This window comes from Mustela nivalis, assembly GCF_964662115.1.
Source record: "Mustela nivalis genome assembly, chromosome: 6".
Taxonomy (NCBI): Eukaryota; Metazoa; Chordata; class Mammalia; order Carnivora; family Mustelidae; genus Mustela; species Mustela nivalis.
Window position 1 is genome coordinate 12,208,997 of NC_139025.1, and position 13,450 is coordinate 12,222,446.

The window sequence follows — 13,450 nt, forward strand, 5'->3', positions numbered from 1 at the left end:
TATTTATTCATTTGAGAGAGAGAGAACATGAGTAGGGGGACAGGGAGAGGGACAAGCAGACTCCCTGCCAAGTGGGGGGGGGGGCTCACTGTGGGGCTCCGTCCTCCTGAAACCATGACCTGAGCCAAAGTCAGATGCTTAACTGACTGAGCTGCCCGGGGGCCAGAGGAATGGCCTTTTTCAATCATTCAGTCAGTGCTGGTCCCTTCCCCCCACCCAGGGCCCAAAAGATCTGTCATGAGCTCGGTCCATTCCCCTGTGGAACACTCCTTGACTTGCCAAGTAGTACCAGGTTGGGAAGTGCTATGTGGCATAAGAAGAGGTTAATCTCTTCAAATGAGCTTCAGAAATTATTTTTAAGTCATTTGTTGAGGTAAACAATGATCCTGGAGAGAAGATGGCTTTGGAATTAGATGACCCAGGAGGAAGATTCTGCTTCCCCGCTTACTGGCTGTGTGACTGCAGACAAGTCACCGACCCTTTGCCCTGGATAAGAAAGACAGTGACACCTGCCTACATGCTGGGGGGGTAGGGGTCACAAGACTGCAGGATAAAAAGGATGAAAGGTTCTTCCATCATCACATCTTTCAAGGGAAAGAACTGAGAAGCCATAAAGATGTACATAATTTCAGCTCCTCTTATCATGTTGCTTCCCAAATGCCCCGAGCAGGCAATGAGGAGGGAAAAAAGAAATTCGCCAGGAGACACGTGGCTGTTGCTCGTGTCCCTGGCTGTAGCCCTTAGATCCAGCCCAGCCCGAGCAGAAGCAACGTAAGCGCTTGCTCCCCCACCCCCACCCACCGTGGACGCGAACCGCTCCTCAGACACTGGGGGCCCAGAGAGGAGCCACGTAAGGAATGGCCACCAAAACGCATGGCAGATCTCTAGTAAGCTAAGAATATCTTAACTCCTCAGTCAGTTCACGCTTTAGCCTTTTTCATAAAAACATGCAAAACACCCAATCATTTCAGAACCATAGTATTTTCAGCCCATCTTTTGTTTCTGACTCTGATACCAAAAACAGTTGTAGGATGTGCTGATGACTATGTTCAGTGTTGAAGCATCCCTGTCTCCAAGTAACCCCCACTCTGGAAGTCCACTATGGAACCAAAAAAGGTTTTTAGAACCCTCTCTGATTTCCTGCTGGTGCCTGCCCAGTGGTGCTCTTCCTCTGGTGTGGACAGTGGAATAGGTACTCCACGTGGAGAACTTTGGGCTCACGACGCCCAACTGGTTTCTGCCAAATCCCAGAAAGAAAGGAACCATCTCTACCACTTCGGGACACACCTGAGGCCTGGAGAACTCTCTCTGTGTAACGTCGGGAAGAAAAAGGTGCTGTTACCTCAAACTAAGCAGGAAGGTGCTTGTGTCAGAATCGGTCCAGAGGCCCCGGTGGAGAAGGCCCAGTAGGGAAGGCCCACTTGATTCAACGCGTGCCTTTTTTCTTGTTTTATTTACCTTTTCTTTGGCCCTGAGTTGGTCAAACATCTCCTGAATCTCGTGTTTCCAGTCATCCTGCAGGCAGTGGAAGGAGTCCTTGGGCATTTCAAAGAAGCCAGACTCCTCTATGGTAGTTAGCTGGTCCAGGATATTTGTGAAAGACGGTCGTGAATGAGGGTCCGGATTCCAGCAGTCTGTGTGGGACACGGAGCAGACAGGAAGCACCAATGGACAGAGACAGGAGTAAGACAGAATATGACGTGACCTTATTTACCAGGAAACTGCCTCACAATTTTCCTTCCAGAAACAGAAACACGGGGATTTCGGCAACCACACACAGGGCCGGGGAAAGCAAACTGCCCACGCTCACGACCAGAGTGAACGTGGAAACAGATGCAGCAGTTCTGCCCCCAACCGACTCTGCCTGCCGACTTAGCATCAGAAAAGCAAGTCCAAGGGGTTTGCTGGCGCAAGGCTCGACAGCCAGGACTTACCACGTTCCTACACAATTCCAGTCCTGACAGTGGTAACTGGACTTCGGACCTCAGTTTCCCAATAAATGAGCCAGCCTTCCCCACGCCACTGGGATGATGATGAGGCAAAGATAAAAAGGCCTGGACTGGGTATCGGGAAGGATGAACGCTACGTCTTCTCGGCTCACACACTAGCTAACGGAGTGCACTCTGTCTCTCTCAGCTTCGGATTTCTCGCTCAGGGAATTACAGGGTTTGAGCAGGTGACTCCTAGAGATCTCTTCTCGGACGTTCTTCGTTTCTAGATGTAATACACTCGGAGGTCTTAAAAACAGAAGCTGCCATGTCTTCTCATTTTGTATTAGATGATAAAATACTGACATGCTGGGTAGTGGGTTTTAGTTACTAAGTGGAGTTCTGCAGTCCCTGGGGATGGACAGAGGCGCACCTGTGACAGCAACGCAGCAGGTGCCACATCATCTGAAAGTGGCTCTTCCAACCACCCACAGGATTCCTCGCTGACTGACTTGTACTTCCTCCCCTCTCTCCGTGACGGACCCGGCCGTATCGTCCGACATCTACCCAAGCGCTGCTCTAGTTTTGTTCCAGTCAGCGGTCACTTACCTTCCATGAGTTTGGCAAAAGGTTCTGGGCACGTAGAAGGAATGGGCAGGGCAAGCTTGTTCATGGCCACTCCATAAGCCACGGCTAAGCCGTCGATTCCTCGGAAGGGCACCTCGCCGGTCAAGAGCTCCCAAAGCAGCACCCCGTAGCTGAGGAGAGGAAGAAGACAGAAGCCATCTCAGACGGCCACAGATGCGATCTCACCGATGGAGCTCTCCGAGGCCTTTCCGAGCTAGCCACACTCTCCCTGGCACGGAGGGAGACCAGCAGAGCAGATGCACTAATGGGACACAGACACGAGACCAGGAGGCCTGCCTTCTAGAAGCAAAAGCCCTGGAGTCGGGCACACTTAGTTACAAAGTCCTATTCCTCAAACTCCTCATCTACAAAGTGCAAACAACAACACCATTCTCACAAGGAGGCCGTGAGAGTCTCTGAGCCACTCGGAGGGTTTAAATCAGCACTCGCTGGCCATACTCTTCTGTCATTACTACTGCTGACGTAATATTCTGGAAGAAGAGACCACATCCCAAGAACACATTTTTTTCCTATTTTAAGAAAACTTTAGCTTTCGTCACAGATACGCTTTTTCAGCTTTAGGAACGTGGAGAGCTGACCACCTACGACAAACAGATTTTCCTCCTGTCACAGGATCCTTTTCAATGCCCCCTAGGATGGATAGATTCCTGCCCCCGATCAGTTAACTGAGACTATGTGTAATTCGAAGGGGAAAGTCACACAAGGGCAGCCTACACGGGAAGAGCAGAACAAGGCCTCAGCCATGAGGACCTCAGTTTCCTCCTGACCTTTCAAATCCACAGGAAGAATTTTCCTTTCACATGTCCTGCGAGTCAGAGAATGGGAAGCACAAAGCTTAGAATCATTATTCTATGAATTCACAATCTGAACAAGGAAAACTCATGTAGTGTTGAATCCTTCCAGGAACAGCGATGCTCCCAGGACAAGCAACCATAAGGCCATGGGCAGTTTGAACAGTGGCTCTCCTTGTATTTTCAGCACAAATCTCAAATTTCAAAAAAATACTCATCAGTAGTTTCCAATTAACAGAGTCATGTTATTTTATTTTACTTTAAAAGATTTGACTTACTTATCTGACAGTGAGAGAGAGAGAGAGCACAAGCAGGGGGAGCAGCAGGCAGAGGCAGAGGGAGAAGCAGGCTTCTGCTAAGCAGAGAACCCGATGTGGGGTGTGGTCCCAGGACTCTGGGATCATGATCTGAGCCGAAGGCAGATGCTTAACCGACTAAGCCACCCAGGTGCCCCAAAGTCATGTTATTTTAAAGCAAAAAATGGCTCAGTTGATGGAGCTTATGACTCTTGATGTCAGGGTCATGAGTTCCAAGTCCCACGTTGGGCACAGAGATTACTTAATTTTAAAAAAAGTAAGCCCAATACCTATTTCATCATGGTACATTGTATGCAGGAGGAGCTACAACATTTATAACATCATCTTGAATCTCTACTATGAACCTGCAAGATAAATATTATAGCCATTCTGCAGATGACAAAAGCAAGTTTCAGATAAGTTTAGGGCCTACATGGAATAAGTAAGTCATGATGGACCCCAGGCCAAGTCTCAGTTCCCTCTCTCTAGATCCCCAGCTACCATTTTTCTGCTTGATAAACTCTGTCTTTCAAGATCAAATTCAGATGCACCACCATGCATTCCTTTCACACATCTACTAAAGATTTACTATGCATCAAGGTCAAGGCTGGGCACTAGGATGCTGGATACAGATCTTGTCCACAACCAGTGAGAGGAACCAGAAAAAATGTCAATAAGAACACAGAGATGAGTCACAAGAAAGATACCATGAGTGCACAAAGAGCAGATGGGCTCCTGGCCAGACCCAAATGGGGGCAGGAGACAGCTGAACCTTGACTGTTAGATAAGGAAAGACAGAGATCCGGAAACAGGGGTCAGCAATGCACAGGGCATGTCTTGCCCTCAAAGAATCCCAAATGGCCTGGTCTGGCTCCTAAGAAGAGCAGCAGGCCAGTTACTGCCCCGGAAGATCCCTGCACACGGCCCGCCAGGTGGCCTGGCCAGTGTCCTTGGACAATGGCTTTCCCTCAGTGAGTCCTCCAAATACCACCACTTTCTTCATGTATCTCAACCACCAAAAAAAGCCTGATAGACGATTGCAGGTATTGTCTTGACGGGGAGCTGGGTTTTACTCTGAGGTTGATGGCAGCCATGCTGGGCACTCGAGGAAGCCTTCCCTGACACTCACAGGTGTTACTTAACCCTTGTGTGGGCAGCCGTGTACAGCAATTACCTGTGTGCCAGCCTATGCGCTCTTCCGGGGCAGGGACAGTAGTTTAATCTCTGCATTCAGAGAGCCGCGGACACAGCAGGCGCTCACACAGTAAAGGGCTTGGGAGGTGGGTGTGGGGAAAAGTGCACGGTCGGACCGGCCTGCAGACTGCACTGCGCACCCGAGAGTCAGCCGTGGATACAGAGAACTGCGCTATTATTCTTCCTGCCAAACCGTTACTGGGACTCATCCAGATGGCGGTGGTGCTGGGTAGCCGCTACCGAGGGACTCTGAGAACCCTCAGCGTTGCCGACGAGACTCCGAGCTCACGGTGACAATCATCTCCTGCTGTCTGCTCCTGGCATTCCTGCCAGCCTCCACCCTGGGCAATTAAAACCCAAAGTCCCCCAGAACCCCACTCCTCTATCGAGGCTAAGATGACGGGTATCGGAGCCCTAACTACCTGGAAAGACAGTCGAGTATTGCAAAGATCGAAACAGGTGTCCTCTTTCTGTCCTCTTCATGTCCTTGCACGGGCTCTGGGACGGTGTCCATGGAGCTGTCCCAGGCCACCTGGAAGAGGGAGAAGCCAGGGACTCCTCCCCTCTCGGCTCTCACATGGCTTCTTTGTTCTTCTGCATTTTGCTCCATGTGAAAGGCCCCACAACTAAGAGGAGCTGGTTGAACGCTGCTCAGGGAAGATTCGGACAGACTTGAGTCAATGTCTGCTTTGCCACTCATGGCCATGTGGCCCTGGGAAAGGAAGTTCCTCCATGCTCCCCGCCTGGACAACGAAGACAGCACTTCCCACCTCACAGAATAGCAGCAAGGGATAAATAACACAACTACTACTTCTCCAGAAGCTTCTATGTACGGCTAGTAAACGCTGTATGTTTCCCCTTGGGAAGGGCTGGAAACAAGAAAGCCTCAGCGGTGGGGGGGCAGGGGGATTCAGGAAACGGCTGCAGTGTCGACTGAGAGCCTGAGGGACACCAGCATTCAGGCAAGAAGCCTTTCTGGGAATGAGTGAACAGTAAGTCCTCCTCTGCCAATGTTCCGCTATTTCTGTAACTGAAGGTGGCAACAGAAGAGAAGCTTTGGCGTTCCTTTGGCAGGAGTACAGTCCAAGCAAGGAACTAAAGAATTACACGTTGGAGGGGTCTGAGCCCCAGGGAGAGGGGCCAGAACAAGTCCACATGATTTACCTCAGGTCTGACCTACGCTGAAGCCCTCCCAGAGTTGACAGAAGGTCAAGAGGCCCTTTCAAGACCACATCCAAGCAGCCTCGAAGTACCGGCTCAGCTGAAACTCCGCCCCAGCCCCTCCCCTGGCAGAGCCGCCAGCCCCCACAGTGCTGTCAGCGGTTTCCCAGGAGTCCTTGCAACCTCGCCCCAGACCCTGGAGAATGCACCCCGTGTCAATAATTAGCCACCTCCGGGGGTATGGAAATCCCTTCCATCACTTGGTGGGGTCACAGGTCAGCAAGGGGTGCTCCATGTTTTCAAAGTGAGGAAAAGCATCAGAGTGGCCAGCGGCCGGCTGAAGGCACAGCAAACCCACGCCTGAGCTGGACTGGGATGAGCTTTCTTATTAACCCACCTCGTCTCTAAGACACACACCCTGAAAGGAGAAGGTGTTCCTCACACAGGCTTCTGCACTTGGTAATCAGCTGTGACCCCACATTCCAGAAACCACGCTGTTTAGTAATCTTTCACACAGGGGCCCCTGGGTCGTACAGTTGGTTAAGCATCTGACTCCTGATTCTGGCTCCTGAGATGGAGCCCCAAGTCCGGCTCCATGCTCAGCACGGAGTCTGCTGGAGACTCTCTCTCCCTCTCCCTCTGCCCCCCTCCCCTCCCCTCCACTCTCTCTTTCTCTGTGTCAAACAAATAAACCAATCTTTTAAAAAAATTTCTTGGGCAGGGCACTTGGGTGGCTCAGTGGGCTAAGCATCTGCCTTCAGCTCAAGTCATGGTCTCAGGGTCCTGGGATCGAGCCCCGCATCAGGCTCTCTGCTCAGTGGGGAGCCTGCTTCCCTCTCCCCGCCACCGCCTGCCTCTCTGCCTACTTGTGATCTCTGTCTGTCAAATAAATAAATAAAATCTTTAAAAAAAAAAACAATAATCTTGGGCAAAGTTAGTTGAACAACCACATGAGAAAGCACTCTATAAACTGTAAAGTAACAAAAAACTATTCTTGTTAACTAGACCTCATTCAAAATGATGACTTATTAACATATACATGAATATATTGACACAATAAATACTTACTGATATGGTAATATGCTCATGCTATATTGTATTCCAAAAGCAGTTTATGAAACAGAATGATCCCATTTTAAGGGATGGGCAGATAAAAATGGAAACAGAAATAAAGGCACCAAAATATTAATAGAGGTTATCTTTAGAAGTGGGTAAAGGGTGATTTCTTTTTCCCTTTTTTTTTTTAATCCACATTTTCTAATTTTCTTCGATGGTGAACATATTTTACTTCTGCAATTTTAAAAACTTAAAATGCCTCCAATCATCCCACAGACACCAGGCAAGAAGTCTTTACAGGAGACCACCAACCACTGTGCTCCCTACACAGCACAACCAGAGGGAAAGTTTTTGTCCGCTACCCTTCCTGAGGCGGTCTGAGTCCAAGCAGATGAGGAAATGCATGAAGCTGAGGACCTGGGCCGTTACCAACATAGCCTCCGTCACAGCATGTGGAAGAAGCCCAGGGAGCCACATGCTTGACAAGCACTAAGACTCAGCTGGCCTTGGGCACCCAGCAAAAGCAGAGGCCGAAAGGCCCCAGACCCCAGGGAGTTCCAGGAGGGGTGGGGGACACATACAGGCTCAGCCAAGTCCCTGGCACAAAGTTAGTATTCAACAAACGATTCCTAAATGAGTAAATGGATTATAAGTCCATTTGGGAATGAGCTTTGTCCAACTTCCTAGGCCCGCTCTGGGACATCCTGCTGGGCGCCAGGCACGGCGGACCAGTCCTCTGGAGGAGCCCGCCCAAAGTACAGGAACAAGAGTATACGGATGGCAGCAGGGCTACAAGCACAAAGTTTAAGAACATATCTAGTTCTTTTTTTTTTTAAGATTTTATTTATTTATTAGACAGAGAGTAAGAGAACACAAGCAGGGGGAACAGCAGAGGGAGAGGGAGAAACAGACTCCCTGCTGAGCCCAGAGCCTGATGTGAGGCTCCATCCCAGGACCCTGGGATCATGACTTGAGTTGAAGGCAGATGCTTAACTGACTCAGCCACCCAGGTACCCAGAGACATATCTAGTTCTAATTATAGCTTTGCTTTTACCACCTGGCTAAAAAGTCCCTTAAACCATCTCAGCCTCTGTCACCTCATCTGTAAAAGAGAAGTAATATCCTCTACTTTGGGGGTTCTTGTGAGATTATTAAAGAGGCAGAGCATTTAGCTCGTAAGCACGTGTAAAGGTGGTAAATATCGTTCCCAGAGTATGCATGTTGTACCTACAGCAACGGGCACAAGACTGACTCTGCTAAAGGCACAAGATCCTTTGGAGCCACTTAGGTAAGTAGGCTCAGGGGAGGTGGGATTAAAGGCCCATCTATCGGGTTCGCATACATCGCTGCTTGCAGGAAATGCGGCAGCCTGGAAGCTGAGTGTGGCAAATGGCTGACTATCCCCTAGATCCATTCCCCCTTCTTCCTTAATAAGAGTTTTAGCTGGACACACAGTTATCCTGTTTGCCTCCCTCCCTGGGAGCCAGGTGTGCCCACGTAACCAAGAGCCCGCATTGGGGTGTGTACAGAAGAGATGTGCACAACTTCCGGGCTGTCTCCAAATTAAGGCCAAGCTGCTTGCAGTGAATAAGCTCTTTCTCTGTTTCTGCAGAATATAAACGCTGAAGTAAGTCACTCACATGTAACCGTTCAGACAAGAAAATACTGAGGGACCCAGAAAGAACCTTGGTTTCTTTTCCTTTTTTTAAGGAGCAAGAGTGAGCACAAGCAGGGGAGGGGCAAAGAGAGAGGGAGAGAATCTCAACTAGATTCCATGCTCAGTGCAGAGCCTGACAAAGGCTCGATCTCACAACCCTGACAACATGACCCAAGCCAAAACCAAGAGCCGGATGCTGAACAGACTGAGTCACCCAGGGGACTGGCTCAGTGGGTTAAGCCTCTGCCTTTGGCTCAGGTCGTGAACTCAGGGTCCTGGGATCGAGTCCCGCATCGGGCTCTCTGCTTGGCGGGGAGCCTGCTTCCTCCTCTCTCTCTCTGCCTGCCTCTCTGCCTACTTATGATCTCACTCTGTCAAATAAATAAATAAAATCTTTAAAAAAAAAAAAAAAGAACCTGGGTTTCTTAAGATTTCGTAATAATAGCTAAGATTAATTAAATTATTAACTATGCTCATCAGCCTATAGACAAGTAATGAAAGTGTTAGATTGAAGCCTATGAAGTTGCTGTTTTCATAGGTTGAAAATACTGGAATATTTCTACCCAGTTCAGCCTAATGAAATCTGGTCAGATACTTTAAGGAAGGAAAACTCTTTTCTTCATAATAGTTACTTCACCCTGTAATGAATGTGTGGGAAAATAAAATAAGATGTAGTATACAGAAGCTATAAAACATCACTAAAAGAAACTGGAAAAGGCCCACATAAACAGGAAGATATCCCATGTTCATGAATTGGAAGACTTACTGTTGTTAAGATGGCAATACCCCCCAAAATGATCTACAGATTTAACACAATCCCTATCAAAATCTCAGCTGCCTATTTTGGAGAAATTAACAAAATGCTCCTAAAATTCATTTGGACATACAAAGCACCCAGAACAGCCAAAATCATCTTGAAGAACAACGACAAAGTTGGAGAACTCTCTACATTGTAATTTCAGAACTTACTACAAAGCTACAGTAATTAGAACAATGGTACTGGCATAAGGATAGATACATAAACCAGTGGAGTAAAACGGAGTCCAGAAAAGACCCTTACATTTATGGCAAATTACTCTTTGACAAGGGTGACAATTTAATTGGGAGAATGGCCTTTTCAACAAATGAGACTAGATGCAGGAGTCCCTGCTTATCCATGGGAGATACATTTCAAAACCCTCACTGAATGCCTGAAGCAACAGGTAGCACAGAACCCTATTTTTTTCCTATACATACATACATACCTATGATAAAGTTTAATTTGTAAATTAAACATAGTAAGAAATGAACAATAACTACTCATAAAAGGGAATAATTATAATAATATACTATAATAAAAGTTATATAAATATGCTCGCTCTCTCAAAATCTTATTGTTCTATATTCACCCTCTTTCTTATTTTGCCTTTTTTTTTTTCAAAGATTTTATTTACTTATTGGAGAGTAACAGAGAGAGCACAAGCAGGGTGAAGGGCAGAGGAAAAAGCAGATTCCTCACTAAAGCAGGGAGCCCGATGTGGGACTCAATCCCAGGACTCCTGGATCATGACCAGAGCCAGACACAGGCGCTTAGCTGACTGAACCACCCAGGTGCCCTCACCCTTCTTTTTGCAGTGATGTGAGATGATAAAAAGCTGACGTGATTAAGACGAAGTGAGGTGAATGACGTAGGCATTGTGATACGGCGTTAGGTATACTGATGACGGATCTGACCTTCCAGACCACAGGTGACCATGAATAAATGAAACCATAAAAAAGCAAAATTACTCATAAGGAGGGACTACTATGGTCACAGACAGAAGAATGAAGTTAAATCCCTTACCTCACACCACATATAAAAATTAACTCAAAACAGAACAGAGACCTAAATGTAAAAGCTAAGTTTTATAACTCTTAGAAGATAACGTAGGTACAAATATTCATAATCTTGCACCAAAAGCACAAGCAACCAGAAGAAAAAGCAGATAAATTGGACCGCATCAAAATTAAAAATGTTTGTGTTTCAAAGAACACCATCAAGAAAGCAATAAGAAAGAGACCCACAGAAAGGGAGAAAACTTTTGCAGACCATGTACCTGATAAGGGACGTGTTAAGGATATATAAATAACTCTTTCAACTTAAAAATAAGAAGACAAGTAGCCCAATTTTAAAATCTGTAAAGGATGTCAATAGACCTTTACTAATAGGCACCGGGATTCTGATAAAAATATTGCAGAAACAGGTAGCAGTTGTAGTGGTTGGAATGGCAGCCCTAAAATGGTAGGTCCATGTCCTAATATCCAGAATCCTTACGTGGAACAGAATCTCCCCTAAAGTCTCTGGAGGGAGTGGAGCCCTTCTCATATTGATTTCAGACTTGTGGCCTCCAGACGACACATGTCTATGGTTTCAACCACCAGGTCTGTGGTAATTTGTTACAGTGGCCCTAGCAATTGGACAATGGTCATTGGAACAAATTTGGTAAATTTACTAAAAAGCACTGACTTAAACATTTTCAAGGGTGAACTCTGTCATAAGTGTATACAATTTCAATAAAGCTGTTATTTAAAATACACATACTCAGGGCGGCTGGGGGGCTCAGTCAGTTAAACATCTGACTCTCAATTTTGGCTCAGGCCATGATCTCAGGGTCATGAGACTGAGCCCCGTATCGGGCTCCGTGTTCAGCACAGAGTCTGCTTGGGATTTTCTCCCCCTTCCTTTCCCTCCCCTTCTGCTCCCTTCTCGTGCATGCTCGCTCTCTCTCTCTCTTTCGCTCTCTCTCAGATAAATAAAATCTTTAAAAAAATAATACGTATATTCATCATACACACACACAAACTCACTTTACTACTCATTGGGAAGAAACAAATTCATGGACTAAGTACATGATCACCTATAGTCCTTCCTTTTGGTATAGTGTGCTGACGCTACTGTCTCACAGCCGTGAGGATGCATACTCCGTAGAAGCTCATCTTCCCATCAGCAAGGACAAGATCCATGTATAAAATATTTATTTGTTTGTTTGTTTGTTTATTTTTGAGGACAAGATTTTTTTTGACCTATGTGTCCTTATGACCTATTGGCTGATATTTACTGGGGGCGCGGGGGTTGGTCGAATCTGTAAGTCTGCAGTTCTGGGTAATTGCTTGAGACCCATCTTCTCCCATTTCTGTATCACTGTTCAACCAAGAGAGCGCCAACTAAAAGGTTAACCAGACAACTAGAAATCTCCAACCTACCAAAATAAAAGAGATCACACAAAGAATACTCATTAGCGGAAGAGCCTGCAGTGGGGACAGGTCCAGCAGTACACAGCCACGGGGCTAAGGCAGCCAGGATGACCCTGGGGAAGGTTCCCAGGAATGAGCGGGTGCACTCACCACCCTACCATCAGAGATGCACGTGCACACTGACCCTGGATCTACTGGTCTTTCCTACAGAGCAATCACCAAGAGGGCACTAATTGGACTCTGGGTAGGTGAAGGCATTAGAAATGGTCCTATGGCAACCTGTGAATTCCTGGAGATTGCTCTGAAGGGGTCACTTAGACCTATTTGGGGTGCCTGGGATACGCATCCTTAGTTCTCCAAGTCCTAAAACGTGTGTGCACCCAAAATAAACCTGGGGAGCACGGACCCTGAGCCTCTGGATCTTACCTCCACACGTCACTGCCTTTGGAAAACATGGAGGCACGAATGACTTCAGGTGCCATCCAAGCATACGTCCCCGCTGCGCTCATCTTTGTGGTTCGGTGCCACTCTCGAGCCAGGCCGAAGTCAGTGATCTTCAGAATCTTGTTGCTCAGGTCTCCATTCTCCACCTTCTGAAGGATCAATACTGGGCGAGAAAAAGACATGGAAGAAACCAGAAAGTCTGCATCAATCACAGGAAAACCAGCGAATACAGAGCCCTCCTGCCAGACTCTTGTCCTCCCCGCCAGGCTCCCTGGGCAGCTACCCTAGCCTGATGGTATGAACCACCGTTTTTGGTAAGACGTCCCTACAATGCATCCATTGTTGTGCCAAGTCTTTTATAGACATTACCTTTAACTCACAACAACCTTACGAGGTAGGTACCACTGCCGTATCCTTTCCACAAGATGAGGAAACTGAGATACCAACTAATAAGCCAGGACTGAAAGGCAGGCAGTCGGACACAAAGGCCCTTTTTTACCCTCATGGCGTGTGGCCCTTTCGCACCCTATGAAAGGAGCCACGAGGTCACAGCCGACCCTTCTGAGGACAGCCTACTTGGGCTTCCCGTCTGCCCCGGCACCCCGGGCCATAACCACTCTCAGACTACAAGGAATGGCGGTGCATGGTGGATTTCCAAGGTTTCAGACTGTGTCTGAGCAGTTTCCATGAACCTCTACAAGTTACTTAAGCCTGTAAGAAAACGTGTCTTGGGGCACAGAGGCTTCCCTTTGACCTGGGGACTCACCCCCAGGCACTGAGAACTGGCTGACAAGTTACAGAAGTCAAAGGGCACACACAGGTTTACACCCACAAAGCTTTCTGTGGATATGACCCAGGAAGAAAGAACTAATGCGCCCAACCAGTTACACTCTGGGCCTGTCCCCCGGCTTCTAACACCAAAGCACCCCTGTGCGGAGCCATCTTAGTTCTCCTAGGATGGTAGCTGAGGTAGCCACCTCCAGGGGGTTCCAGGGATATGTGTCCCCTTGCAGGGGCCAATCTTCCTAAAAAGAGCAAAAGCGCTAATTGACTAATGTCCTA

At 47.6% G+C, this 13,450-nt stretch overlaps 1 protein-coding gene across 2 annotated transcripts in view; it reads right to left on the minus strand.

The window, feature by feature from the left end:
* Positions 1–13,450, minus strand: part of MAP3K9 (mitogen-activated protein kinase kinase kinase 9) — a 73,914-nt gene that overhangs the window by 18,531 nt on the left and 41,933 nt on the right. For both annotated transcript variants that reach the window (XM_082733356.1, XM_082733355.1), the window contains exons 3-5: positions 12,371–12,551; positions 2,538–2,686; positions 1,459–1,634 (exon numbers count right to left, since the gene is read on the minus strand). In XM_082733356.1, coding sequence (XP_082589482.1) covers positions 1,459–1,634; positions 2,538–2,686; positions 12,371–12,551 — 506 coding nt within the window. The remainder of the gene's footprint in view (positions 1–1,458; positions 1,635–2,537; positions 2,687–12,370; positions 12,552–13,450) is intronic.